This window comes from Pagrus major, chromosome 5 (assembly GCF_040436345.1).
Source record: "Pagrus major chromosome 5, Pma_NU_1.0".
Classification (NCBI taxonomy): domain Eukaryota; kingdom Metazoa; phylum Chordata; class Actinopteri; order Spariformes; family Sparidae; genus Pagrus; species Pagrus major.
This window is the reverse complement of record NC_133219.1, coordinates 34,443,858-34,471,314: the sequence shown is the minus strand read 5'-3', so window position 1 is coordinate 34,471,314 and position 27,457 is coordinate 34,443,858. Positions and strand designations below refer to the sequence as shown.

Here is a 27,457-nt window from a genome sequence, read left to right as displayed (position 1 = left end):
AATTTAAGTATATTTTGCTGATTATATTTACTTTTATGTTGTTCACCTTCTTCTATCTACCTGTTCATGTCACATTTCCTGTCACTGCAGCTTCCAGTCTGTCAGTCTACAGTCGACGACTGACGCGCAGCGCCCTCTGCTGGTGGGCGTCACTCACTGCAGGAGCGCTCTGACAGGCGTTTGTTTACAGAGTCACTTAAACATGGCCGCCCTAGCAACCACACTATGCACTGCTAAACATTGCTCGGTAGCTATCACACAGCTTTTTTTCCTGCATTTGTTGAGAAATTGACGCGCCCTACACTTCAGTCGTTCACATTTTAATCCTGTCAAATGTTTAAAATTGCCAGGGAAAACAGGAGAAATGGGGCAGAGCTAATCATTAGCAAGCTAATCAGTGCGAGCTAACGTTAGCTAAGTTATGGGACTGGGGAACCGCTTGCTAATGCTAACTTCATGGTTTAGCTTTACACACGGTAGCCGCCGACATACTGTAGCTAACCCGGTGTACACTCGTCACGACTTTGTGTGATTATTTTGGAGAGTTTGCATGATAGTTTGCAAGAGAACCAACAGCTAACGTTAGCTATAATAGCTGTCCGAAAATGGATGCGTGACGTGTAACTTGGTTACCCGTGTTGCTGTGGGTTCAGACTGACGAAGGACGGCGTGTTCCATTATCGGACAGAAGATGAGAATCCCAAAGTTGATTCATTTTATTGTACACACTCAGAATTATTGAGGGATATTTTAGTTTTCCACTTAATTGTTTATTCTGTGTATCTGAATTTTTATTTTGTGAATATTCATTTGACCTGTATTGCATATTCATGCACATGCACCCATATCCTAATATCCCTCACTCATTTTGAGTTGTGTAGGTGGAATTACTGTAATGTATTAGACAGTAATCTGCCTTAGAGCTGAAACGATTAGTCGTTTAATTGATTAATCGATCGAAAGACACAAGAGTGATCGTTTAAGTGAGCATAAATATCAAACATTTGCTGGTTCTTTTCCATTTGTGATATTTTGGACTGTTGGTTGCACAAAAGAAAAAAATGAAGCCATCATTTTTGGCTCTGGGAAATGAGAAGTTTTCATAATTGTTTGACATATAATAGATGAAACAATTCATTGATTAATTGTGAAAATAACAGATTCATAATAGTCAGTTACAGCCCTAATCGGCTTGTGTTTTGTGCTTTCACTAAATGAATTTGAGCAGGGAGAGGGAGACTGCAGTGTCCAGCAGCCATGCACGTCTTCCCTGGACAGCGTGGATCACCGGCAGGCCAGACAGAATGCTGCACAGTTTCTCAGGGAAGCTGAGAAGAACAGGAGGCAGTAAGTGGAGCTAGTCAGGGTTATTTCATATGTATGTCTTCACTTCCACTGTAGCGATACAGTGGGTGGACACAGTGAAAGGAAAATGCTACAGTAAATGACATCCAACACTACCATGAACGTATTAACAACTCAACGAACCACATACTAATGTGGGACAAGCAGAAGCCATGTTATACTTTTGCTTTCAAGTTTAGTGTAATAATACGTTTAAAACAGGTTCCTTACTTGTGCTTTATTAATGTTACCGATCACTAAACCGCTGTAACACCTCAAGCAAGTCCTTGAACTTTGTATAGAGTTGATAACAGTGTGTTCTCACAGGTCAGTGATGTTAACTTTTCTCCTCTTTTTTCCTCAGGATTGAAAAGTTGGAGAAGGAGCGGACGCTGAGCGTTCAGTGCAGAAAGAATGGTTGGACAGATGTGTGTGGAGAACTGGAAGAGTGTGAGAAAGTGTTGGGGGAAGAAAGAAATGCAGAGAGTAAGTCTGTATCTTTAATGTGGGACTCTGAGGCAACATTTCTACCCTGGCGTGTACAATACTCTACTGTGAGGCCATCTCTGACTACTCCCTGGATGTGGGGCATAGTCGGGTTAAAAAAGGGATAATAACTGCTATTCATAATATTCTTTGAACTTTTTTTCTTTAGAGATGAATCTTCAGAAGCAGCTAGTGAAGATTCATAATGGTGTGAGGAAATTTCAGATGCAGCTAATAGATGTGAAGCCAACTCCTGAGTGTAAGTTTTGTATCTAGCAGTGTGTCTTCAGAAACAATCATACAATTTTAATTTAATCATTCGTTCAACCATCTTGTGAGACATTCAGGCCTTTTTTCATCATTAATATCAATAGTTATGCCTTTCTGCTACATCAATTTAAGAGTGCTATTATAAAGGGGTGCACTGTTCTGTAAAATATGGTGATTGTAATATCATAAAAGTACAAATTAAAATAGGATTGTTTTGTGCCAAATAATAATGTTTCTGCATTTCTGCTTTGGTTTTCAGTGATTGAAAGACTGAAGGAAATAATGTCAGAGGTGGAAATCTCAATCAACACCCTAAAAGAGGAACAACGATCATGGTAATGACACACGCTAAACAACTTTAGACCTTTAGTGACCAGAAAAGTAGGAACCCCTATTAAATGTAGTGCACTTTAATGAAATAAACCTTAGAGAAATAGTACCTTTAACTTAAAAACCCTCCATTAAAAAGCTGCTGATCAGTGTTTGCTTCACACGGGGAAAACATTAATGGACTGTAATGAAAATTGCCATTCTTTGTGTTTCTCTGCTCCTCCAGCCTTGAGGAACTTTTGAAGGAGGACAGAACGTGCAGACAGGAGATCACAGCTTACGAGAAGAAGATTGAAAACTGGAGCCTCGCTGCCAAATCAGACCCCAAACTGCCCACAGCCCCGACTGTCAAGGTCCGTCTCCCCTCATCTTCGTTCATCATCTTTTGGATGAAAAGAGGATAGAGAGCTGAGTTTGAGATATAACTGCCTTTGGGCTTAACATGTTTCTGGACATAAGACTGTTTCTGAAATCACAAGACAGCTTTTATAATCTGTTTCACGTAGTGGTAGGAATTGGTGGAAAAATATTTATCTTGCATTATCTTTTCCAAAAGACCAAACTCCCGGACAGTGACCTCCCTGCAGAAGTCAGAGCCCTGGAGTCTTTCCTGCAGAAGACAGGAGGCCTTTATGGTGGATGGGACCAATTTGACCACCAAGCCTTCCTTAAAGTAAGACATTATTGTCATTCAGTCTCTGGTTGTAATGTAAATTCATGTTCCTTTGCCACCTTATACTTGCAGATCATTTCCCACAGCCTCTAAGCGACACTCCTTAAAATAACAGTGTTCAACGTTTTTGCTTCGAGCCATAGGTCGACTGCTGCACGATCCCTGTCTGGCTTTATTCTCATCTGTTTGATTTACAGGTCTGGACAAGGCACAGTGGGCAGCCTGCTTACAGGAAAGAGGCCAAAATGTACCTGCCTGGTAAAACACTGGAGGAGATAGAGCAACATGAGGACTGGCATCAGGAGCTGCTTTACCTGCAGGACAGAAAGAGAGAGGTAGAGAACTGTGACTGAAACATGTATGAACTCAGAAGGAAAGCAAACCACCTTTGGACAGGTACATGGTAAATACAAAGGTCCTCACAAGCTCATGAGAACTGGTATGGGAAAATGGAGAGGAAGAAAAAGCAACACCTTTCCCTTTCTGCTTCTTGACATCACCTGACTGTATTTAAATTCATTTTTGTGATCTGTTAGGACTTGTTTCTTCTAGTTAGATGCATATATAACTAACATTGAAGTTAGAAATGTGAGTTTTATTATGGAGGGCTGAATTCCTAATCCTATAGCAAGTGATTTCAGTTATTATCCCACCTTGAATTAAAAAGAGGAGGAGAACTAATAACCATAAACTATTACACCATCACTACAGTTTCAATAAAAGCCTGTTGTATCTTGCCTATGATCGGCTCAGAGAACGCCTGCTTTATTTAGGGTGGAGGACACATTTTCTTGAATGGTTGAAAAGTGACTGTATGTGCAATATAATTCAACCTCCACTATAAATGATATTCTCATGATATAAATTAGAATCGTAAATTAGGACCGTCTTTATTCTGTATAAACACGACATAGATGCTATTTCAGAAATAGTTTTTTTAAGCTGTGGTACTGTCTTCTAAATATATACTACTACTACTACATCCCCAGGCTATTCAGCGGTGGAAAGCCAGCAAGCAGCAGGGACGCCAGACCAGGATACAGAGTCAGAAGGAGGTGGAGGAGGCAGAAAGGAGAGAGAAGGAGGCCAAGAGCCAGGCCAACCAACACAGGTGAGTTAGAAATAGAAAATGATAAGAAGGAAAGAAAGATGAAGGAGCAGACGCTGATTCCATGACAAAAAAAACTGTGGAGTTATTATGAGCCAGATCTGATGAGCACCCAAAGTGTTGGATTTGTCATCTTAAGAAAGGGAGAATTTGGGGCATTATTTGCTCTTAATCTAGGTTTATGTCACTTTAGTGTCCTGTTTGTTTCAGTGTGTTCAACCCTCTTCTGTTTTTAGGACTGAGGAGGAGAAGAGGGAGGCGGCCCGGCGACTGGAGGAGTGGAGGGAAGAGAAGAGAAGGAACGAGGAACTGGAAAAGCAGCAGAGACTGGCTGAGGAGATACAAAAGAGGAGACGGGAAAAGGTGCTTTTTCTGCACATGTGAAAACGCACTTAACTATAGTTGTGGTTATTTATCATCAGAGATAGTGCTTCTGTATTGTTATGCACTAATCTATGTGTTTATGAGTATCGTGTTATTTATTTAGCATGAAAATCAATACACATACAGAGTAAATGTTTAGCTTTACCAGTCAAAATGGTTTCCGTCTATCAGGAAGAGCGTCGCCGCCAGCTGGAAGTGAAGCTCACCATTGAGGAGCAACTACGACTGAGAAGAGAGCAGGAGGAGGAAGAAGGGAGGAGAAAGAGAGAGGAGGAACAGAGGGAGATGGAGGAGAGGAGAAAGGAGGCAATAAAGGCCATCAAACACTTCAAAGACAGGGTACGAAACAAGAAACACAAGACCAGTAGGGGTTTTGTTATGTGGATTGTAATGTGTTATGGGGACGTGAGATTTTACCAGTTTATAAAATGAATCATGTCAGTGGATAAATGGAGCTGTCACTGTACTCTAACATACGAAGCTTGTCTCTGCCTTTCTGCAGGATCTTCACAAGGTGGAGGCAAAGCTTCAGGAGAAACAGCTGAGGGAAAAAGAGGAAGAGGAAAGACAGAGGAGAATCGCTGCTAAGTTGAAGGAGAAGGTAAAGGACTGCACAGTGAACGAGTCAGTCACATATCACAAGATCTCTCAGAATCATTAACAAAAACCGTACGAAAACCGTCGATGGAAAGTGTCTATATTTACTTCTTCTTCATTCAGGTGGACAGTCACGTCAGCAGAGACCCCTCCAGGCTTACCCGTCACACTAAGGGATGGGACGAGCGAATGAAACACATTGGACCTTCAGGAGAAGGACCTGTGCTGCAGATGTTTCACAGGTCTGATTGCTCCTATGTTTAATAGTCAAGTCTCTATGGATGAATGTTTTTAGGAATAATAGGTGTTTGCTTGCCAAATAAACGCTGTTTTGTTGCAGAGCTGTTCCATCTTGGAGACAAGGCCTGTGAGGGCAACAGGGGAAGCCAGCTGATCAGTCCTGAAATGCAGTCAAAATGAAAATGAAAATGAAAATTGACATACTGGGACCTCAACACCAGATTGTGCCTTTATTTGAATGAACTGTGCTGTGCTTTGTACAATCTACAATCACAAATTTGTTATTTAAAATAAAAGTTTGTCATTAAAGTTTTGTGTAAAGTTCTTGTCTCTGGTCAGCAATATTTTTCTGCGGGATATCAAGAAGTTTTCCTACAAGTGATATCCCAAAAGAAAACCTGTGAGCTCAAACCTCTCTGTGCACGGCGATGTAGTGCGAGCTTTTATTTTGAAAAACAAGCGTACCGGAAAAGATTCCTCATAGGTGCGGATGCAAAGATGGCGGAAGAGGAGAGCCAGTTTGAAGAATTTGAGCAAATAGACTTTTTAAGAGATAGACATGTACGATTCTTCCAGAGAACACTTCAGGTGTTACCTGAACGATACGCCTCGCTGGAAACAACCAGGTACGTTTACTGGAGTGAAAAACGTCGCTCGTGTTTATTTGTTTTGTTGAGGAACTTGACTAGCATCCAAGCTAGCTTGGGTTCAACCGTGTTGAATGGAGGCTGGTGCTACTTAGCTTAGCATGCCTGCTAATGTCAGTCAGGGTGGTGAAGTTATGACAGATTCGCTGTTGTAATACAGGAAACTAACAATGCAGCCGGGCACGACGCCCTGTGGGGCTTTTTAGTCAGTGTTGTTGGTTTATTTTACATTAATAAGGCGAATTTAAAGGTAAACTTCAAGCGAATTGGACTGTAAAGTTGCTCAGTTGCTTCACTTGTCAACAAATATCTCTCAAGGTGGACGGAGAACTGAAAGCTAAAATATTTAAAGCTAAATATCAGCTAACCAGGCTCCTCTATCAAAATATTGTTCTCTTCTGTAATTAAAGTGGCTGTTCTATACCTGATTTGTTGCATAGGTCTAACCATGCATTCATTATTGTATCTTATATGTCTGTATCTTTCCTGTCCATCAGTATTAAATGCGTAAACAGGCGTATATCTGCCTCTTTTCCAGGTTAACGATCATATTCTTCGCCCTGTCTGGTCTGGATGTGCTGGATGCTCTGGACGTGATTGATAGAAATGTAATGATTGAGTGGATCTACTCATTGCAGGTTCTGCCAGCAGAGGATCGTAAGTCTCATCGCTTCTCCACACCTGACTGTCAATAAGCTGAGTTACATGTATAAATTGCCAATAGGTATGACATGATAAAGTTTGAGAGCCACGTTTTTATTTAGTGCTTCATGCCAAAGCAACTAACTACATCACAGCCAAGGTGGATGTGGCGTGATCACCTCTGGTACACAGGGCTTCAAAAACAGATGTTGCCATAATCAGCTAGGGTGTAAAAATGCTTCTTGAGAGCCTTATTGAACAAATGAAGTTAACATAGCCTATGTAGGTACAGATCAGTCATTTTACCTGGTCTAACGAGCTTCCACAGCCTCATGGGTACTCTGTCAAACAAAATAATCATTGTTTTAACTTTATAGATGCAGCAGGGATTTGGAGAGAAAATCCCAGTATTCTTTTCAGCTTTCTAGAAAGCTGAAATCAGAAAGAAGAGGTCTATAAGAAAAGGCATTGAGGAAAAGAGACGGGTGATACAGTGGTAAGCTTAGGAGTGGTGCAGGACTAATGCTTTTTATTGCTTTAATGGGCAGACTTGATGCTGACACTGGTTTCTAATTTCCAGGGCAGTGAGTTTAAGTGAGGTGGATTGTGGTGTCTGAAGGGTGACATCAAGAAAAACATTTAAGTTTTAACTATACAGAGTTTCATGTGGAAACGACAGAAGCTGAAATATTTCATGTCAATTATTCTGCTACTGTTAATGTATAGAGTTGTCCTCAAAGTCCTTCGAACTATTATTATTCTCTTTGGATTTTGAAACCCATATTGACCTCCAGGTGTCCTCCTTGCCTAACCTGTTCCAACTCTACCTCCGTTCATCAGAGAAAGTTGGACTCTAAATATTTAACGACTTGTTTTTTTCTGCCTGTTAACAAGCCACTCTGTGCCATCTGTTTAGATGCCCAGTTAGTTAATTATTCAAGACATCAACAGAAATCATGTTGGGATAGCCGTGCTTGATTGGTCTCACTTTTGCTGCTGCCATATGTTGGTGTCTGGCAGTTTCCCTGTCATTAGGTGGGAAAATACAGCTTGGGAGGCACTTAAAATTTCCCAGTGTATCATCAGTATGGAAATACATTTTTTGTTTGAAGCTATTGAGACTTTTAGCAGTTGTTGAGGGGCGGATTGTTGCTGTCCAATGGAGTGCAGGTGCATTGAATTGATTAATCCGTATAGGGCGAGTTAATCTATGTAAAATGTGTGTCTGCATCTGTGCCAGAAGACACCTGTCCCTGATGATGATGTAGGTGCAATTTTGAAAGTAGACAGTTTTGTTTACAACATTAGGATGCTGAAAACACATGAATAATCTAGACGTAGTCTGGTATGACTGCATAAAAACTCTAAGTGAGCATAAGACTTGCCTGTCAGTCATTCAGAAGTGATGATATGAGGTGTGACACATCTAAAAATATTGTTTGGTTGTCATGTGTTGTTATCGTATGTGTGGCACGTTTTCGTATTCTCTGCAATATGATGGCATTTTCTTCATTGGGTTCTGCAGTATGTTATGTTTTTACTGTAGCCAATAGATGGCAGCAGGACACTCTTTTAGTCCTGAGCAACTTTGCAGGACCTTGCTGAAGGTCAATACAAACAGAATGTTCGACCTGGTTTGTGAGACAGTGAGTGAACCAGAGCGGTGCTTTCTTGTTCCAGAGTTTCTTGATGTTTGTTAGTCTATAATGTGAAGTATATCTTACATTTCTACCTGCACCTTCTGTGTCATTCTCTTCCAGAATCTAACCTAAGTCGCTGTGGGTTTCGAGGATCGTCACATATTGGTATTCCTTACAGCACTAAGGTACTGCCCCTCCTTCTTCCAGCAGTGTTTTTTGACCTGATCCTTAATTTGACAAAACGTTGTGTGTTGTAGGACGGAACAATTAAGCAAAATATTATCAAAATCTCAATATCCAAATCGTAGAAGCTGCAATTTTTTTGATAAAGGTCAAATGTTTGACAAAACGGCATTAAAATGAGGTATTGTAGAGCTGCAGATACCCTGACCTACACATCTTGTTCTCCAGATGTAAGAAGCCATGTTTGCTACAGACTCCAACATCATCATGATATTAGTATTTCTTTCAGTCTAAATGAAAATAGTGATCATGAATCATCACAATTACAATATCTGTCAAAATAATTGCAGTTTGCTGATGTTTTTAAACAATAGTGCAGCTCCAGTGTCTTGTATGTAAAATGTAAAGTGTCCCCTCCCTCTGCATTAGTCCAAAGAAGATGATTTATGGTATTTACTGCCGTGATCCCATGTCTTTTTTCTATTTTTGCCATTTGCATTAATCTGTCTCAAAATATTTAGATTTTTAAGCCATTTCAATCATTATGCCAATCTGTTTTGTCACAGCAGGGGGTCTGGGCCATTCCCAGTTTTATGAGCATCATCATCCCAGCAGCAGTAATATTACAAGTCATTTTAACAGATGTATTTCTGACATTTGGCATTACTTCTCTATCTCTGTGGAGACATAGTTTTTGATGAAACAGCTTTGCCAACGCGAGTCATTTCCCCAAAATGAGGTCTATTTAAGCTGTCTGTAGACGGCTAAATACTTGATCTGTTTGGTCGTATTATTGTTTTTAAACTGCTTTTTTCCTTTTTAGATATCCATCTAAACTACTACTATCCTTTGTTGTTTGTCTTTCCATCACGGTTGTAGGAATAATCTCATTTGTATGTCCTCTTCAGGGTCCAGGTGTGCTCCATCCATATGACAGCGGCCATGTAGCCATGACCTACACTGGGCTGTGCTCGCTGCTAATACTGGGAGACGACCTGAGCCGGGTTAACAAACAGGCCTGTCTGGCTGGTCTCAGAGCGCTGCAGCTGGAGGACGGCAGGTCGGCACACACAAATCTGCACTGGCACTTTTTGCTCTGACTCAAATACACCTGAGGTCATGTGAACACTAGCAGACTTAATGTGTACTGACATTAACTCTGAATATAGAAGTTGAACTAATTTTCAACAGTTTGTGTAACCCTCCTGTCCTCGTGGCTTCCTGTGTCTGTCTCTCTTCCTGCTTCCAGTTTCTACGCAGTGCCAGAAGGAAGTGAAAATGATATACGGTTTATCTACTGCGCAGCCAGTATCTGTTACATGCTGGACGACTGGTCAGGCATGGACATCCAAAAGGCCATTGAGTACATCCGAGGAAGTTTGGTGAGTAGATGTAGAAGGAGGTTGTGAGAATATGACGTTGTAAACAATGAGACCTACTGTATATTGAAGGCCAACAGGACTGTCCCCTAATGGTACAACCTCTGTTTGTGCATCATTCAAAGCAGTGCCTCTACACTTGAATGGGAAGAATAGGCCGCCCACCTTCAGTAGGTGGCACTCTGCCTAGAAATAATTCATTTATAATAGATGGGGGGTTGAGCAGTTCATCGTGGTCTTAAAGCTGTAGCACGAGTTTTTCCACCCCACCAGAAGAAAAACAGAGAAACAACAAGTTCCAAGTTTATGGGTGATATTTTTGTCAAATTGTTGAGTGATGTTTAACTCAAGCCTTACTTCAGCCTCCGTGTTTGTATTTTTTTTATTAGATATGGGTTAGACGAATCAAGTCTGTTTGAGGTATTGTCTTCACGCCGTTCATCTCAGAGCGGAGAGAAGGATCCCATTTATCTCTAAACTTTAGCTTATTTCAAGCCTGACATTTAACACAAAAGTGTTTCATTACATAGTTTCATTATTGTGTGCAGGGTGTGTTTGGCTCTCTGTCACACCCAGACACATACAAGAGAGAGGGAGGGAGGAAGAGCACCATTCATTAGTTAACAGATAACTGTGAATCATGTCTGTGAACTATACTTATCCACTGGCCACATGCTGGTGGGTGGATTCCAGAAACATCTTTGGCTATGCAAGTTAGTTGTTGGTGAACATAAATATACAGAAACCACCAGATGATAGGTGGTTGTGTGTCTGTGTGTGTATGTGGAACAGCCCTGGAACAGTAGACAAGTTTACCAGCCACACTGACGTTTCACTCACATTTGTATGGCGCCGGGTTTCCACCTACCAACCTTATTGTTGTGGCCCGATCGGACCAGACACACAAGCAGCAAGGACTCAACCTTGTTAGTTTTTCCCAAGTGGCACTGAACTGTATTATTAAAGGGAGTTGTGTTTTTGTTTTGTTTTTTTAAAGTTGCCTAGAAACTTTTCACAAGTGTCATATTTTGTTTAGCCTTTTCTTTCTGATAACTAAAATAACCAGGTCCCCCATGTGTAGTCCCAAAACAGGCTACATGCTCATTTTTAGCTGCTCTGATCTGAAAAAAGAAAGTTGATGTAGAATAAAATTCAAGTAAAACTCATCTGGGACAGTTACCACTTCCTGCATTACATTTATTTAGTTATATGAAAGACTAATGCTGAGAGTTTTAGAAAACGGTTCTGAAAGGTTAGAAATGCATCTGAGTGAAACCAAAACAAATATATCGTACGGTAGCTTAAAGCAGCAAAGATGAATCGATTAGTTGTCAACTATTAATGATCAAATGAGTTTGACACATCACATGAGCAGTTCTGTTGTCTGCAAAGTCTGTTAAAACAGCTGAGAACGGATGTTGGTGTTTGTTCGTGGTGACATCTTTACGCTCAGTTTTAAATAATGCCTCACAAATGTTTTTCTTCTATTTTAAAACGGGTTGAGTATGACTACATGAATGGAATCAGTGTATGCGGTTCAGCCTCCTCTCACACTAATCTCTTTCATTAGCCTTTCTTGCCAGATGAATTATTGCTTGTAATTAAATGGCTTTTTCTTTGTGCTCTGCGCAGTCTTACGACAATGGGTTCGGCCAGGGAGCAGGGCGAGAGTCACATGGTGAGTATCATCATCTTCTCATGGTGTGTACTTGAATAACAGAAATGTGAGTTTGCAGGCTGAACGCACATTAGGTGGGTCAGGCCTGTGGGTCAGTGAAAGAATACAGCCCAGATTTTCAAGTCAGAAGGTTCATGTGAGATCAAAACGTTTGTGAGTGCGTTGGTGGTGGTGTGGTAGAGGGCATGAAAGTGGCTGATGGGAGTAACTGGTTTAAAGGATTAGTGGATAAAATCTCCGTAGATACATTGTCCTCATTAATCCCTCCCCCACTCAAATTAAACCTTGTTATTCTGACACAAAAGCTTTCCTCCTACACACACACTCACACGTTGCAAGGCACTGCTTGGAACACATCCACAGTCACCTTTTTGACACAGTAAAGGCAGCATTGTGAATGCATAAATTAAATCCATAAACTTTAAAAACTGCTTGAAGGGATCCCCGAGCGTTTCCCTCCTTGCGATAAATTCAACTTCTATGATTACAGGCTTCATTGAGAACTCGGCTCTCTTCTGCAAGCCAGCCAGCTCTCTGTCTGAGGGCTGATTACACATCAGTAGAGATATACAGTAGATGCCCATTACCCATCCACCCTTGAAGTATGTGTTTGTTCAGCACCAAGACCTCCCACACTGTGTGCAAAAGACTCTCTTACACTGTTTTTGTAGATAATTGTGTTTGAGCCGCTGAAACATGGTGTTGCAGAAGCTATTTGCCAGTGAAAGGAAATAACTTTCTCTGTGTATTCAGTGTTTGGCTTTTATCTCACTGCTTCCTCTGTAATTCTGGTATTTTCTTCTTCTTCAGGCTATGTACTCTTTTCTCAAGACTGCTACTTTTTGAATTAAATACACTTAAAAATGCCCAATATTTGGATTCCATGAATAATGCACTGTGGCCCATTGAGGAAAGATAGCTGCTTTCAGGTGTGAATAATATTATTCATCATAGAAAGGATGCCAAAAAGCTGCTTTTCTTTTCTTTTAAATATATTTTAATTCATGTAAAGCACATACCTGATCACAACCTGCTGCTATAGTGAATGTGGATTCCCCACATTTGTTTGATCCAGATCTATATTTATCCCCTCTGATCTTCCTGTGCCTCAAGAAATAGCGAGCCAGACATGGTTGATTGGAGGCGAGCGTAACGCGTCGGCAGATTTACACCCCTTACCCAGCGACTTCACCCCACCTTGTCTTTGTTTGTTATCCCTCACACGTGAACACACACACAGATAAGCAGCCAGGCCTGGTGGTAATGTTAAGGGATGAGTTAAATGCATGGTGCTAAAAGAAGCACTTGACAGTTGATGGATAGCTGCTGCTTGTGGCTTTACTGATAAAAGCCTGTCATCAGTTGACAAACACACACACACACACACACACACACACACACACACACACACACACACACACACACACACACACACACACACTCATGTTTGTATGACTCCAGCTATAAAGATGCTCTGCATTCAGTCCCTGCCTGAACCATCTTTATTTCACTCAAAAGAAGAGTTGGGACCGGTTTGATCCAAATTTAGAATTAGGTGCTGATGCTGACGTAATTTATTTATCATCATCGGCCTGGTGTCTCCAATCCAGATTCCTTAGACTGAGGATCAGTAGACATCCAAAATTCAAGTGTCGGATTGCACGTGAACAAAAGTAGATGGTTCATCTCCACGTACGTCTCTCAAAAGTGGTCGGTCATTGTGCAGAAAAGTATGAAAATGCATCCATTTTCTTCTCCAGCAATGTGTTTCTGTTTCATAAAAACATACGGTAGCTCCACGTTGTGATTTCCAAAGGTGCACAGTGACAGTAGCAGCATGCTAATCAAATATTTGGCAGTAAAAGCGGCCACACACAGACACCTACTCTATTTTTACTCCAGCGTCCTGTTATCATCAAGAAGTACTCGTTCATGAAAGCATGTCGGGGTGAACCACTGCAACCGCGGTTCAGTTTCAATACATTGTCAGACATAAGTCGTCTTATTTTATTGGATTTATTTGTGTTACGAGTGTACCCGCTGTATGTGTGTGTCATGCACCTGCCTGTCTGTGTGTCCAGGTGGCTGGACGTACTGTGCCATAGCCTCTCTGTGTCTGATGGGTCGACTGGAGGAGGCGCTGAGTCAGCGGGAGCTGGACAGGATCCGGCGCTGGTGCATCATGAGGCAGCAGACCGGCTTCCACGGGCGCCCCAACAAACCTGTAGACACATGCTACTCCTTTTGGGTGGGAGCTACACTAGAGGTACGGGTGTAACAGACACAATCATGTATTCACTCACAAGCTCCTGCCTGCTTCGACATGTTAGTGCATTTAACTGTTTTACCACAGAGTTTCTGCACTTTTGCAGCATTTTTTCACATGTAAGAACAGACAACAGAGAAGTTTTGCTCCATATAACGTGAGGATTTTTTCGCACTGTCTAAACTGTGTGGCTTAATCCAAAATCCTTAACCCAAAAAAACCTGTGAGCAAACCTTTCATCATGTGGGTCATAACTATGCCAGAGGTACATCCATGCACACACATGGTCCGGCAGCTAAACTGCAAACGGCTATGAGTAAGCCAGGCACATACACACACACAAGTAAGCAAACACAATGCAGGAAAACTGTGAATTTCTGGGTCAAAACTGTGCCAGAGGGACAAATGCACACTCATACAAAATATTTGTATATGGCAAAAGTGCAATATGGCAAACAGTGAGGTGCGATGTTTTCTCTACTTGTATCCGTACAGGAAGAGAATATCAAGTATTACATTATTGATTGCTGCAACCGCCCTCTTTGAAGTCAAATGTAACAATATGAGAATTATCTCACTCTTAGAACACAACCTGTTCAGCATCTTTTCATTATCAATTTAAATATTTATATTATTTATATAGTATTTTAAAATAACTACTAATAAAGTAAAACTAAATAATTAATCAGCTGAGCAGCTCTTGTTTCAGCCATGAAGCAGGTAACAAAGACATGGAGGCAGCAAAATCCACCATAACTAACTTCATGGCTGTCAACAAAAGAACACATTTTGGACAGGGAAAAAAATGCATAACAAATAGAATATATAATAAAAAATACATAATATGTAATAAATAATGCATATACACATAAATACATATATTCCATAAGTTACAAAAAATGTTTCAGTCTAGTTTAAAATGTGCCACAAACAGATACTTCTCTTCAATTCCCCAATCCCATTAGTTATTTTTTGTTATTTCTTAATTGAACTGTAGAAAAAGTATAAAATTGTGCACTTGACTCTCACATAAGATGAAGGAAACATTGTAAGAAAAGTATTCAAAGAAAATAAAATAAAATAATTAAAAGCTCTCTCATTTATATCTTCTTAGTTTTCATGTTTGCTCCCGAATGTCATAGTAAAACTTCTCCCTCCTTTTCTCTTTCACGCTTCCTCCCACCACTGCCCTCCTGCTCCAGCTGTTAGACGTGTTCCAGTATACGAACTTTGACAAGAACAGGAGCTTCATCCTGTCTACGCAGGATCGGTTAGTGGGGGGATTCGCCAAGTGGCCGGACAGCCATCCAGGTAAAGAGATTGGACTTGCAGAGGTGCCTGTTACAGGAACATGTTGCAGTAGAGGCTCATGGTAATCGGAGGGAGTACAAATAAAAGGACACCACTGGAAAGCCAAATACAGAGTGCTACCACAGTTCTTTATGTGGGTTTTGCGTCAGTGTTGCTGTTCTGTCAAAGCATAAATGACACAACTCCCATGTACCTTTTTATACCACTGTAGAGGCCACAGAGTTATGTGGTTGAATGGCATGTTTAATGTCCTTGTGGTGGAAACGAGAACAATATCTACATCAATGTTGCTGTTCATCGTATTGTTGTGGTTTTCAGTAGCTTCAAAGGACAAAAAGATGGTGGAACGAAGCAGTTTCACTGAACTGCTGAACAGTTTCTACCCTGCCCTCCACAGGTGCATGGAGGTCAGGGTGGAGTTGCGGTTGGCTGTTTTTTCTTGAGATCAATGGAAAAGCTCTTGTAACCCTAAACTTCAATGGTGCACATGCTCGTGTGCGTATGTGCCCTCGTGATGTGTAATTGATGAGGCGATTGTTCGTAGGTAGCCCGAGGACACAAGAGATCGAGCTCCTCACGTTACAGAAACAAGGCAGGGAAGATAGGCTGCAAGAAACAATGAAGCAAAACAGATGCTGTATTGACAACGCCTCGTAAATATCACTGAACAAAAGACCGTTTTTGGAAATAAAAGGGGCCCTTTTGGGAAGTGGGTACAGATAGCATTTTGCTTAAACAGTATAGTCATCATGTAAAGATACTGATGTGCAGGGACTGTTTTGGGAAGATAGGAGGGAAACAATTACATAAAAAGAGCTGTGGGTCTGTTTCAAAAGAAGGTTCTGTGTATTTATCCAGCAGATATGTCCCAAATTTAGCCAAATGTTGTTTGAACATTTGGCACAACCTGTTTCTGTCAATCAAGAAGGAGTTCAGAATGTCAGCTGGCATGTTGGGAACAGGTTTGTATACGTAGAGACAGAGTCGTCCAAATTTCAGTCTAAATTGATTTAATTTAGTTTCAATAAGAGCATCTGTTTCTCATAAAACAGACCCACAGCCCTTTTTATGTTCTGAGATAAAGGCTATAAAAATGTCTGAATAGATGCCCAAATGATGAAGGCGCATCAAACTATCATAAGAATTAGCCGCTCTCGTAAAGAGTCATGTGTTCTCAGATTAGGTAGTGTGATTTACAGCTACGCGATGCCACATGCACAACTTGTTCCATCCTGACAAACGGTTTTTGTTGAAGCGATCACTACTTGAACAGCACTGCTCTCTTGAGCCCTTTGCTTCGTCAAATGGACAGAACCTCCCAAACAACATGACCAAAAGCTCAGTCCTTAATATATCTGGAGTGTCTGTGCCTTTATAAGCCCAACAGCAGTTATTGTGACCAACATTTGTAGCTCGGTTCTTATGATTAGTAAAATGATCCAACGGTGGTAAATTTCCTCACAATAATGATGCATGTAAAGAGGGACTGCTTTATAGCGGTTAAAATCAGTATTTTCACAATTGCTGCTGTCATAGTGTCATTTTTGGTCGCAGTAGAAGCCGACTGTACTCCACCTTCCCAGCACCAAATGTCAGATTGACAAAGTTAAGGACTACCTGGTGAACAGTGAAGCACTTAGCAGCTAAAGAGCCAGATATTTCCCTTGGGAGTTGGTAGAGACCACAAAGTGAATATCGGACTTACATTGGCCAAGTGGACAGAAACACCCCCCCGGGTGAATGATAATGTTTCTCTGTTACTGCTGAATGTGGAAATACGAAACAGTTATCTAACAACTTCATCTGTACTCACATGAAAGCTGATGATATGTCAGTGTTTGGTTCATACATGGCTAAAACATCAGTCATTGCAGGCTTTTAAAAAATGTCAGGTCACATTATAATCTTCGATAACGTTACAAATCACGGCTCCAGACACATTTTTCACACTGGTTGCTCTGGTGCGCCAGATTATTTCATTTAGGTGCAACTAATAATACATTTAAACTGAACACATAGTGTAAATGATTGTGTACAGGAAAAAAAGCCAAAATACATCTCAATTGGAAAAAAAATAAACCTCTACATCCAGCAGATTAAGGGGGTAGACTAGCTCGTTATTGTTTATGTTACACCCTCCTCCATCGGACTGATTGACTCTGTGAATCCAACAATGAGTTCTGAAGGTGGTTAAAGATGTAATAGTCTGATCAAAACCATTAAATAGCCGAGACTGAGAAGTCCTGCTGGCCGACAATTCTGTATTATCATTTAGCGACTATCAGTGGAACGACATCGTGGTCTTGTTAATGTTCTGCAAATGTGGGTTGTCCAAATAATTATCTGAATGAGCTGTAATGTAAAACACACATTTGATTGTGTCATGTGTCATTTTCTATACAGTTTCCATGCATGAAGATCTGTGCTATGAATCTAAATTGAACAATGGTCTTATAAATCAGATCTCGCCTCAGACCTTGGAACCGATCCAGACATCTCTTCTGTCCAACCTTGAGTTTGAGTCCTGATTGATGCTGCTAATGGTGCTTTGATTGATTCTGATGTCTGTGTCCAATGATCTGTCATTTCATTATAATTCAATTACTGCTCCATTAACTGGCCTGTGCAGCTCTTACTCCGTTCCCAGGGGAGGGAAGGGGCAATGGGGCCATCCTATATGCATTATTTATAACATCTTAAAGGAGCAATACAACAAAAACAATGCTTCTGCATAATGGTGTTTTTTAAAGTAAATTAGATTAGTGTTTTATTGATTCAGTAAAGGAGAGTGAGGTGACAAACACCATCACCGTCTCATCTCTGATCATGTCTACAGACCTGTCAAACGCAGGTGCTTTCGCTGTGATACATGTTACCATCTCTGACCTAGTTTCCCCTCCTTTTTCTCTTCCTCACTTCCTACCTCCTTCTCTCCATTTCCCGTCCACCAGACCCGCTCCATGCCTACTTAGGGCTGTGTGGTCTGTCTCTGATCGGAGAGCCCAGTCTGAGGAAGGTCCACCCAGCTCTTAACATCACCCAGAGAGCCTTTCAGCACCTCCAGCAGCTGCAGCAGACATGGAGGGACAGCACCGGCAGCTGCAGCAGACAGCACTGACAGCAGGATGATCCACAGCTCTGCCTCTGAACAGGTTCAGTAACAGTAGTCAGTCAAAGGCAACTGGACTCTTGCTTCATGTCTGGAAGATGTTTTTTGGCCCCCTCATCTGAGAGGCCCTCCTCATTTCAGGAACCAGAAAGGTTTTTTTTTTTTTAAGACTCCGGTTACAAGGAGTAACTTTGCAGAGCTCATTTTAAGTGACTTTTCTGTCGATCAATACACGCCACACTTTTTTTTTCTCTTTTGCTGCCTTTTATTAGTAGACTGTAGTAAATAACAATGTGCATTTTGGTTTGTGGGAGTAACATTATGTGCCAGAAAGTCAAATTTGAGTCACTGGAGACTTGAAGAAATTCCAGATGCCTCAATTTCTTTGTAGATAGTGATGTTTTGGAAGCTTCCTGCTCCGTAGCCTCATCATGATAGTCAACACACACAATCTGCTGTAAACCTTTCTAGCCGAGGATGAACGCAACTGACTCACTTCACATGGACATGAGGAACGTCCTCAAAGTAAACGTCATTCACAATCAGAGGACAGGGAACATCTAAATTCTGGTTCTGGAGTAACTGGCAGCTTCAGTATCTGAAGTTTTGTCTAATTTTATGTGAATCAACTCGCAATACTAAATAATGTCCCATACATTGTTAAATAGAACAAATATTTCCTCATTTTTGTCCACAGAAAAGTATGTAGTAAATGTATGTAAGTACAAAATCATATGTTTCCTTTAGATTAGCATCCCTACGTTCTTAACAAAAACCACTCCCAAGGCTTTATCCTCCCTGTGCAGTATTTTCTGCCTCTCTGCCCTCCTAACATCTCCATCCTTACAAAGCCTCGAGCTCCGCAGTCCCAAAGGTGCTACCAGCCTGGCAGGTAAACTCTCCCGTGTCTCTCCCTTCAGTTTCACCACTGCAGGCTTTGTTTATTCAGCGATCAAGAGAGATTAAAATGATAATAGAACTGCTTAGGTGAAATTCATGGAAAAGTCGGCTAAGAGCCAACAATCACCCTGAAGGCCAAATCTACGACTTATTTATCTTAGAAAGAAGATTAAAGAATGAGTTTGGCTGCAGGCCTTATCATTTCAGATCACAGAAAATGTAATTTAGTGTTCTCATTTTTCTCGAGGCTAACAAAAATAGTTTGGGCCTCTAAGGGGAATTTGGTAAGAAGAGGAAAATCCCTTCTTTCCTTCAAGGTAGCTGTCAATTTTAGGCGCAGATCCCCAGACTCCTGAACCCTGAACTGATCCGAGATATCCTCCTTCACCATACCCCTGCAAGGCACCAGCTAGCCTTAAATCAATAGGAGACAGATAAGACGGTGGTAGCATAACTTGGGGAAATGTATTCTTTTTGAACTGCACTGGGAATTGACTTGTTATTTTCAGATGCAGAGAGGACGCAGGGCAAAAACAAAGAACAATGAGGAGAATGTGTTGCAGAGAGGAAACAATTGTTTTCCAACGTGCTGGTCACTTCCTCTGAGTCCTAAATTGTTGACCATTGTATGCACAGATGCAGGTGTTGCAGCTCTTAAAAGCCACCTCACAACCTTCTTGAGCTGAGATACAGGTTGGAAATGTATGGTTTTAAATCCTGATAAGCTCCCAAAATGGTGACATTCCCAATTGAGCTGTTCCTCCTGCCCTCTCATCACATCACTGCTCTGATCCCCCCCCTCCTGCTGAAGCCACACCCTTTCATTGTAAGAGCGCTGTCACGGCGAACACCTGCTCCTTGAGATGACGAGCAAGGAAGAGACAGTATCACAGCAGGTTAGAAATACAGCGGCTTGTCTGCAACATGCTACCTGTGGGAGTCCACTGCGTTTAGCACCAGTTCTGACTGGATGTTAAAATTATATGGCCCCTGTGGTTTCCCTTCCGCCCTCTAAAATGAAGCTGTACCTGGCCTTGTCTCCTTTCCCGCCAAGTTCCCCCTCGTTTGAGAAAGCAGGGCAGGCAGACAGAGGAAAGGGGAGAAGAGGGGAGGAGAGGTGAATAAATAAATCATCGGACCCATCCATTATTGAACAAAAACTGTCGGAGTCTGGAATCTCCTCTCTGAACCCCGACCAAACCCCCAGTGTTATATAGCCTGTTTTGGTGCAAAAACATTTGCTTTTTTAGCCAACTGCATCCTGTATTGGTGTATTGTTTTATATTTCTGTTTTTGCTTAAGACACAAGACTTTGCTCCAGGTACTCTTGCTGATCTTACAGACTTCTGTGGTTTGTTTTCTGTTTGTTTTTTTACAAACATTTTGTTACCATAAAATAGTCTTTTCACCTTATGCGAAGGTTCACATATGACTTTCATTGCCGCTGCTGAATTGAGCCTCAGACACACAAATCATGTGATTATACAACCTCAAAAAAATTAGCTATTGATTTAGTCATTCTGTAGTTTTTCTGGTATTGATCTTTTTTCTTTACTTAGTTATGAAATGATCTAAATCTGAGATAAATCTGAGACGTCCCGAGTGAGAAATGTCCTCCATGAATCTTCTGAAGTGACTTTTACTGCTTACACAACCTCCTTCGCCATGGTTCTGTCCTTAGCGTACGTAGGCCAAGTCATTTAGCTAGAGACTGCTCACTTAAACTTAACTCTGAAATGTGCCTCATGTCGCTTTGTTCTGGGTCACCGCTCTTTGAATGCTCTCTACATGTACAGCATGCTTAAATTGGGCTCTGCTTGGCTGTTTTCTATCAAGAAGGACACTGAATACAAGTGTTCTCTTGAGGGGATGGACGATCGGTGTTCACTAAATCCTTGTTAACATTCAGGAAGTGGAACACCTACTTTGTAAATGAGTTTCCCTCCTCCTGAGCCTGACTAGTAGAGGTCATTTTTTTACCAGAATCTGGCTTTGTCTCTTAATCTCTGGTCCATAATGCGTTTCCAGACGGGGGGAGGAATTCATTGAGACAGAAACCGTAAATGCTTACTCGACTTTAAGAAGGATGAAAGATTGGGTGGATGGATCTGCCAATGGAGTATATCACGTCTCCTTGTTTTTTTTTGTTGCTATAACGCTCTGCAGTCTCACAGCATGGAAAAAAACGACCATGGCAGCGTAGGCTTTGTGCTTTTAGGATGACTGCAGTAACGGCTGTCTTCAGACAGTCCAGACATGTGAAAAGACTGTTAAAGTGTTATGAAATGCGGCCAAAATGCCACACATAGTCAATCGTGAACCCTTGCTCTGTCATCAACTAATATACATAATGTAATAATAAAAAAAAATGTAACAATAAATGTAATGGAATTTATTTTTTCTATGCTTTGTAGAAATATTGAGTGTAGATAAATATGTAAATGTCTATAAATATGTGACTTCTATTGTGCAAGTGCTCAAGATGAAAAAAATGTTTACAGCTACATCAGTGAGACGGATAGAGGAATTGGATATGCAAATGTTGATATGTGGTGTATTATAGTACCTCAGCTTTCAAAATTGAGGACAGTGATGTTGATGGTAGCTTGGCGGTGCATACTGTATTTATGGTGATTAAAAACACGTACTAACTTTTACAATTGTTCTCGTCGTGGTGTGTTTATTTGTGTGGGACTTTGTACATTGCTTCACCCTGTAAGGAGTTTCTTGCCTACAAAAGGCCAAAATACATTAAAAAAAGCTTTGTTTTAAGAAATGCCTGTGTCCATGTGGGCAGGGGCAAAAAGTCGAAGGCTGTGGGGCCATTTTATCCCCTCTGGTGCATGAATGTGCTCAGAAATTTCAAAGGCAATGCACCTTTGTTTTATGCAAACCACCGATACATTCAAATTTGTCCATGTTATACGTAGCATGTTGACATTTGTACAATACATGTCATATCGCCCTCAGGAGAGTTGTCGGTGGCGTCTCAGCTGGGAGAGATGGCTGCTAAGCTGTCAGCTGTCTCAGAATTTGTAAGCATAACACCAACATGATTTTTACAAGACGTCAGGAACTTTCAGCCGTGCTTGTGGCGACAAAACCAGGTATTTGAAGCCAAATTATGATCTTTCCCTAACCTTAAACAAGTGGCCTGACCCAACCAGACCGTGTAAAGTTGCTTCATATCCGTGGTTGTCAGAAACAAACTTTGCCAACATTTATTGTGACAAATGGAGTGCCGCTAAGAGACGGTTTACCTTTTGTGGAAAGTGCTCTCAGCTGGTCCAAAGCGAGCAGTCCTGTGTTTTTTGTTTTTCTTGCTCAATCTTGTTACAAATGGAAAATGTATCCTGATGATGACCCTGTGAAAACAGGTCACTGAGACACCAAAAACATTGAGATTTATCACCCAGGGACAAAGAATCCACAGCACTTTTACATGAAATCCGGCCAATAGGTTTTTTTTTTTTTTTATGCCTGATGTTGTCGCTAAACAAAAGGTCCCGGGATCACCAATATCATTCAGTAAACCTCACTGTCAAAACCAAACTCTTAATCCAGATCTGCACCTGGAAAGAAAAGAAAAGTGTGCATCATGCCCCCTTTTCTCTCAGGTCAGGAGGGGTTTTTACTTTTCATTCATCGCAGAAAAAAGGACATTGCTCATTTGAGTGTTGTATGATTATCCACCAGCTGAGATTCTGTATAAAAGTCCTTATTTCCTCTCACAGTGGACTGTGTGGCTGGATGACTCAGAGCTGCTGTTGCTCTATTTTTACCTTCAAAGACAACAACTGGTCAGCATTTTCCCTAATTTTCCTTTTAATTCTACTGCAACGTGGACGAGTTGTGCTTTAGAGTTACACAGTCTGATGAGTTTTTTTTTTTTTCCCTGTCCTTTGCTAGGTCAGTGAGTTAGCCACAGCTAAAAGCCTTGGGGGAAGGGGAGTTTCTCTGGATACAGAGCACACAAGCAAGCACACATATATAGAGTCCCACCTGGGAGCTGCATAGCACAGTCACAGACCTCACTGTTGGCGCTGATGATGTAATTCGATCCAGACAAATGTGGCCTATTTGCACTCTGATATCCAATCTGGATACGGAGATTATTAAAAATTTACACGGTACTTGATCACACGTTTTATGATTTGCAATCCATCCAAGTTTAGAAAGCAATCGAATCAAAAGGAAAAGTGAGGTTTGAAATGTGTTTTCTTCCCCCGTGAATACAGCCCAACCCAGATTAAAAGTGTCAGGGGATGCTCCGCGACAGCCAGCTGCCGCAGCTGTAGTTTGGGTGTGGTTATGATCCCCCTGTTCGTCAGACAACTTATACCTGTGTGGCACCACACTCCTCAATGAGATACGTAACCCTATATTGTCACCGAGCAGGAGAGGCCGAGGGGAAGAACGTGTAGAAAGTAAAAAATGACGCCAACGTCATTATCAAGTTCATTTATCAGGCACATGGGGACAGAGGACTGTTTTCCTGTTTCTTGAATGAAGCTGTTGCTTCAACACAAATATAAAAAATACAGCTTGTTTACCACGTTGCATCATGTGAATGAATGAGTCATTCCTAATGATCCACAGGCCCTTGGGTCATCTTACATGCGCTTACGCAACAGCTGTTTTCTGTGCAGTTGTTTAAGTTGAATCAATTCTACTTAGTAAAACACACTAATCAATGCGTTATATTGATTATTCAGTCAAGCAGAGGGGACTGTGGTCCAGTTATGTGGCTTTTTCATGGGGCGAGTCAAGTGTCATCACTGGTCTCATCTTTACCCCAAGAGTCTGTTAAAATAGGCAGCATGTTAGCTGACATTAGCTGATGTAAAGTAGGCTCAAAGCCTCACATGTAGAATCAGTGTTTTTCACAACCTGGCAACCCAAGTTGTCCCTAAAGGTCCAATATGTAAGAATTTCAGCTGTAAACATTTGAAAATGATCAATAAAATATGAAGAAATAAAAGTTCTTATGCGTTGATGTCTGTATTGTTGCAAAGATATCTAGCCTACTGAGGTTAGCATGCTAACCAGCTAGCCCAGACCCGTCACGCTCTCAAGCTCCTGTGTAAACACAAACACTTCCTCCCAGTCCGCACTGCTAGCTGCACAGCTAAAGGCAGCTGCAGTTGGCAGCTGTTAGCGGTTACTCTAGCAATATGCTGCCCCCTATTTGTTTTGAATTTGACAGTGGTCATTTCTTACATATTGCACCTTTAATGACGGCTTACTTATAAAACATTGGTATGATTTAAAGCCATTAATGCCTTCCACTGTCAAATGTTATCCCAATTTCAAGGTTATAACAAGGTTTCCCATCTCACCACAGAGATGACAGCCTGTCCAAAATGAAACCACATTGCTCCACCGCAGTGAACAGTGATTATCTCAGTGTTTTGTGGAAACAGTGGTCAGATACTCGACTAGTTATTAGTTTTGTCATGCACCGTTTGCTCCGCCGGGGCAGTCTGCCAGTTTGTCCCCCTCCACATGCTCAATGGGGTGGAATATGTCTGCATGAAGCCGTGAGGCCATCTGGTGACGCGGAACAAGTGGCATTGCCAGAAAAATTAAAAACACGAACTTAATCCGGCCTCACACGGTCGGCTCACATTCCGGCTCAGGCATGAAACAGGTCTCTGTTTGAGTCTGTCTCACATGAGATCAGAGCCTCTCCTCTTCCTCCAAAACCCAGCTTTAAAAGGGGCATTATGTCGTTTTGGAGAAGAAATTCAAACTAATTACATCATAAAAACTCAGAATTATTAACTTTTTCTGTAACTGAAGAAAGAAGCTGCTCTCAGAGGAACATAACTGTTTGATGCTAGAAAGGTGGCAGGGTCCGCCACATGTAAACAAAGTAAAACAGTATGAAACTGTGTTGTTTCAGTCATGAAAACAAAGAGAGTTTATTTATTTATTTAGTTTGTTTAGGCATTTTAAAACAACAGTCAATGAAGATCTTTCTCTTCTGACTCAAATCTCGTCCCAAAAACTACATAGTGCACCTTTAACGACAGGAAACAAACCACTGTGAGTCCAGAAATAGCGGCAGTCACATATTTGGGTCGCAGTGAGAAGAAATGAGTCCATATAACGCAACATATGCGCACATGAGCGCGCTGCCAGCCATGCGTAAAACTTGACTCAACGCAGCTCTAACAGATTTAAGACCACCCTCTCCCCCTCTTTAATCTTCAGGCTGGGATTATTATGATTGTTTTCTGGCGATTGGTAGATAAATCTGGTTGATGGATGACAGAGCAGCAGGATACAAAGAGCTCTGTGAGTCGAGACATCGCCGCTGAGGGATGATGTGGAGAGAGAAGGAGGGAGATGGTACAGGAGAGGAGAGGAGAGGAGAGGGCGGGGTTTCCCCTCAAGATGAGGCAAACTCGCAGAAAATTGGCTTCTCGCGGGCAGCAGGCGCATGTATACTGTAGCCTGCACAGAGAGGGAGGGAGGAGAGAGGATGGTGATGGAGGTCTGAGGAGCGGCTCTTCTCTGCTGATGCTATCTCACCTCCCCCGTGAAGCTGTGATGCGTCTGATCCTGGCTCTTTAATCCGCAGCTGCTTGTTCTGTCTCTGTGTTTTTCTACATTATTATTTTTTTAACATCCCTCTTTTTTTTTTTTTGGGCCGGTCTATCTACTGTACATCCATCTCCATCTGTAGCCATGTCGGACTCTGAGGACATGACGGAGTTCGCCAGCATCGTGGAGCGGATCGAGCGGGGCGAGGTGAGTCTCCCTCCGGATGATTTATGGCGCTTGTGACAGCAGCGGTCTGTCTGTCAACGTGCTCCCGACGGCAGCGGCAGCAGCGCCGGGGCCGGCCTGCAGGGCTGTCAGGGGGGGCGGAGGACAGGGATGACAAGCCAAACCACTGGCCAGTTTTATTCTACTATCGTTTAATCGCATTAGTGCCAACGCTTTCCATTCATTGCATCATATTATAATGTACTGTATCCTGATTCTGATGACATGATCAGAGGCATTAAAAGACAATTGAATGGCCTGTCGCTGGACCCACACCTACCTATTGTGGGCGATTTCAGGTGTGCCTCCATTGTAATCTATCTATCTATCTATCTATCTATCTATCGTTTGCATTATACAGGGTGTCTGCATGTCCTTATAAAGTCTTAAAAGCCTTAAAATTAGCCGGAAAAGTCATTTAATTGTCTAAAATTTGAATTTGTGAGGTCTAAAATGCCACAAACCTTGAAACCGGATTTCTGATTTCATTTATCAATCCTTTAATATATTTTTTGTCAAAATATATTTAAGCCTACCACTGGACCTATTGTCTTTTTATTTCATACTTGCACTTTGTTGTATTTATACTTACCATTACCTTTATACTTACCTTGCAATGCTCGAATAAGATGATTTGTCCAAAAATCAATCTTAAATTTGGTTGAAATGATCTTGTAAAGGTCAGAAAACATCTACATTAGGTTCATTCTCCAGTCGTTGCCCTTGACCCGGACACAGGCTAAGATCTGGAGTTCCACTGCTCCTCTTGGATGGGTCAAATTCAGAGAAATGCAGTGTTGTACATTGTGTTTTTTTAAATTTATGGGTCTTATACCTGTACACATCCTGTGATATTATCAAGTCGTGATACTCCCCAATAACTGATATTTCTAAAGGGATCTGAGATATCAAAAGACCCTTTTCTGCTAACAGAAGACTGACTGACCCACAGAAAAGACCCACACATTCTCCATTATATCCTCCTTTATTCTGTGTCAAGGCTTCCTGGCCTTAGGGCTTCTCTTCTATTCTTAGAGAAGAAAAAAATCCTAACATAAAGAGTTTAATTAGAGGCTTCGGTCGCTGAGTGTGTTGGTAGTTAGATAGTGCTGCAGGCAGATCACAGACTCATGTCAATATGTGGGACACTTGGCAGCAGCTGTGTGGTGCGACGGGGCTACCGGGTTACTGAGGTGTGTGTGTGTCTGCAGAGGGAGGAGGTCTTTTAACCCATTTCACTCTTTCTGACGTGTTGAAATGCATCTCTGCTGCTCACACACAATCTCTGACATTCATCCATGCATGCATGAGCTCTGTGTGTGTGTGTGTGTTTCATGTGTCTGATGAGAAAAAAAGAGCAGATTGCACAAGTGACTGACTCACTGGCTAGCTACAGTTTCTGGATTCAGTGATATTTAATTTTAAATCTAATCAGGCCTGTCCTGCACAATGAGTAACAAGGTTTGCTCATATCTTTGTAGCGTCAGAATGATATG

The 27,457-nt window shown here is 41.5% G+C and overlaps 2 protein-coding genes across 2 annotated transcripts; both read left to right on the top strand.

Moving 5' to 3' along the window:
- The first annotated feature begins 202 nt into the window (after positions 1-202).
- Positions 203-5,741, top strand: LOC140995700 (coiled-coil domain-containing protein 112). The gene is made up of 14 exons (XM_073465778.1): positions 203-247; positions 1,229-1,347; positions 1,709-1,830; positions 2,000-2,089; positions 2,360-2,435; positions 2,657-2,783; positions 2,987-3,103; positions 3,301-3,438; positions 4,093-4,214; positions 4,448-4,574; positions 4,767-4,934; positions 5,098-5,196; positions 5,316-5,434; positions 5,533-5,741. Exons 1-14 carry the CDS (start codon positions 203-205, stop codon positions 5,561-5,563), a joined length of 1,500 nt encoding a protein of 499 aa, XP_073321879.1. The 3' UTR covers positions 5,564-5,741.
- A 189-nt stretch (positions 5,742-5,930) lies between these two features.
- Positions 5,931-21,847, top strand: pggt1b (protein geranylgeranyltransferase type I, beta subunit). The gene is made up of 9 exons (XM_073466870.1): positions 5,931-6,058; positions 6,618-6,736; positions 8,482-8,546; positions 9,453-9,604; positions 9,794-9,926; positions 11,556-11,601; positions 13,683-13,867; positions 15,070-15,178; positions 18,130-21,847. Exons 1-9 carry the CDS (start codon positions 5,931-5,933, stop codon positions 18,294-18,296), a joined length of 1,104 nt encoding a protein of 367 aa, XP_073322971.1. The 3' UTR covers positions 18,297-21,847.
- Positions 21,848-27,457: the final 5,610 nt, after the last annotated feature.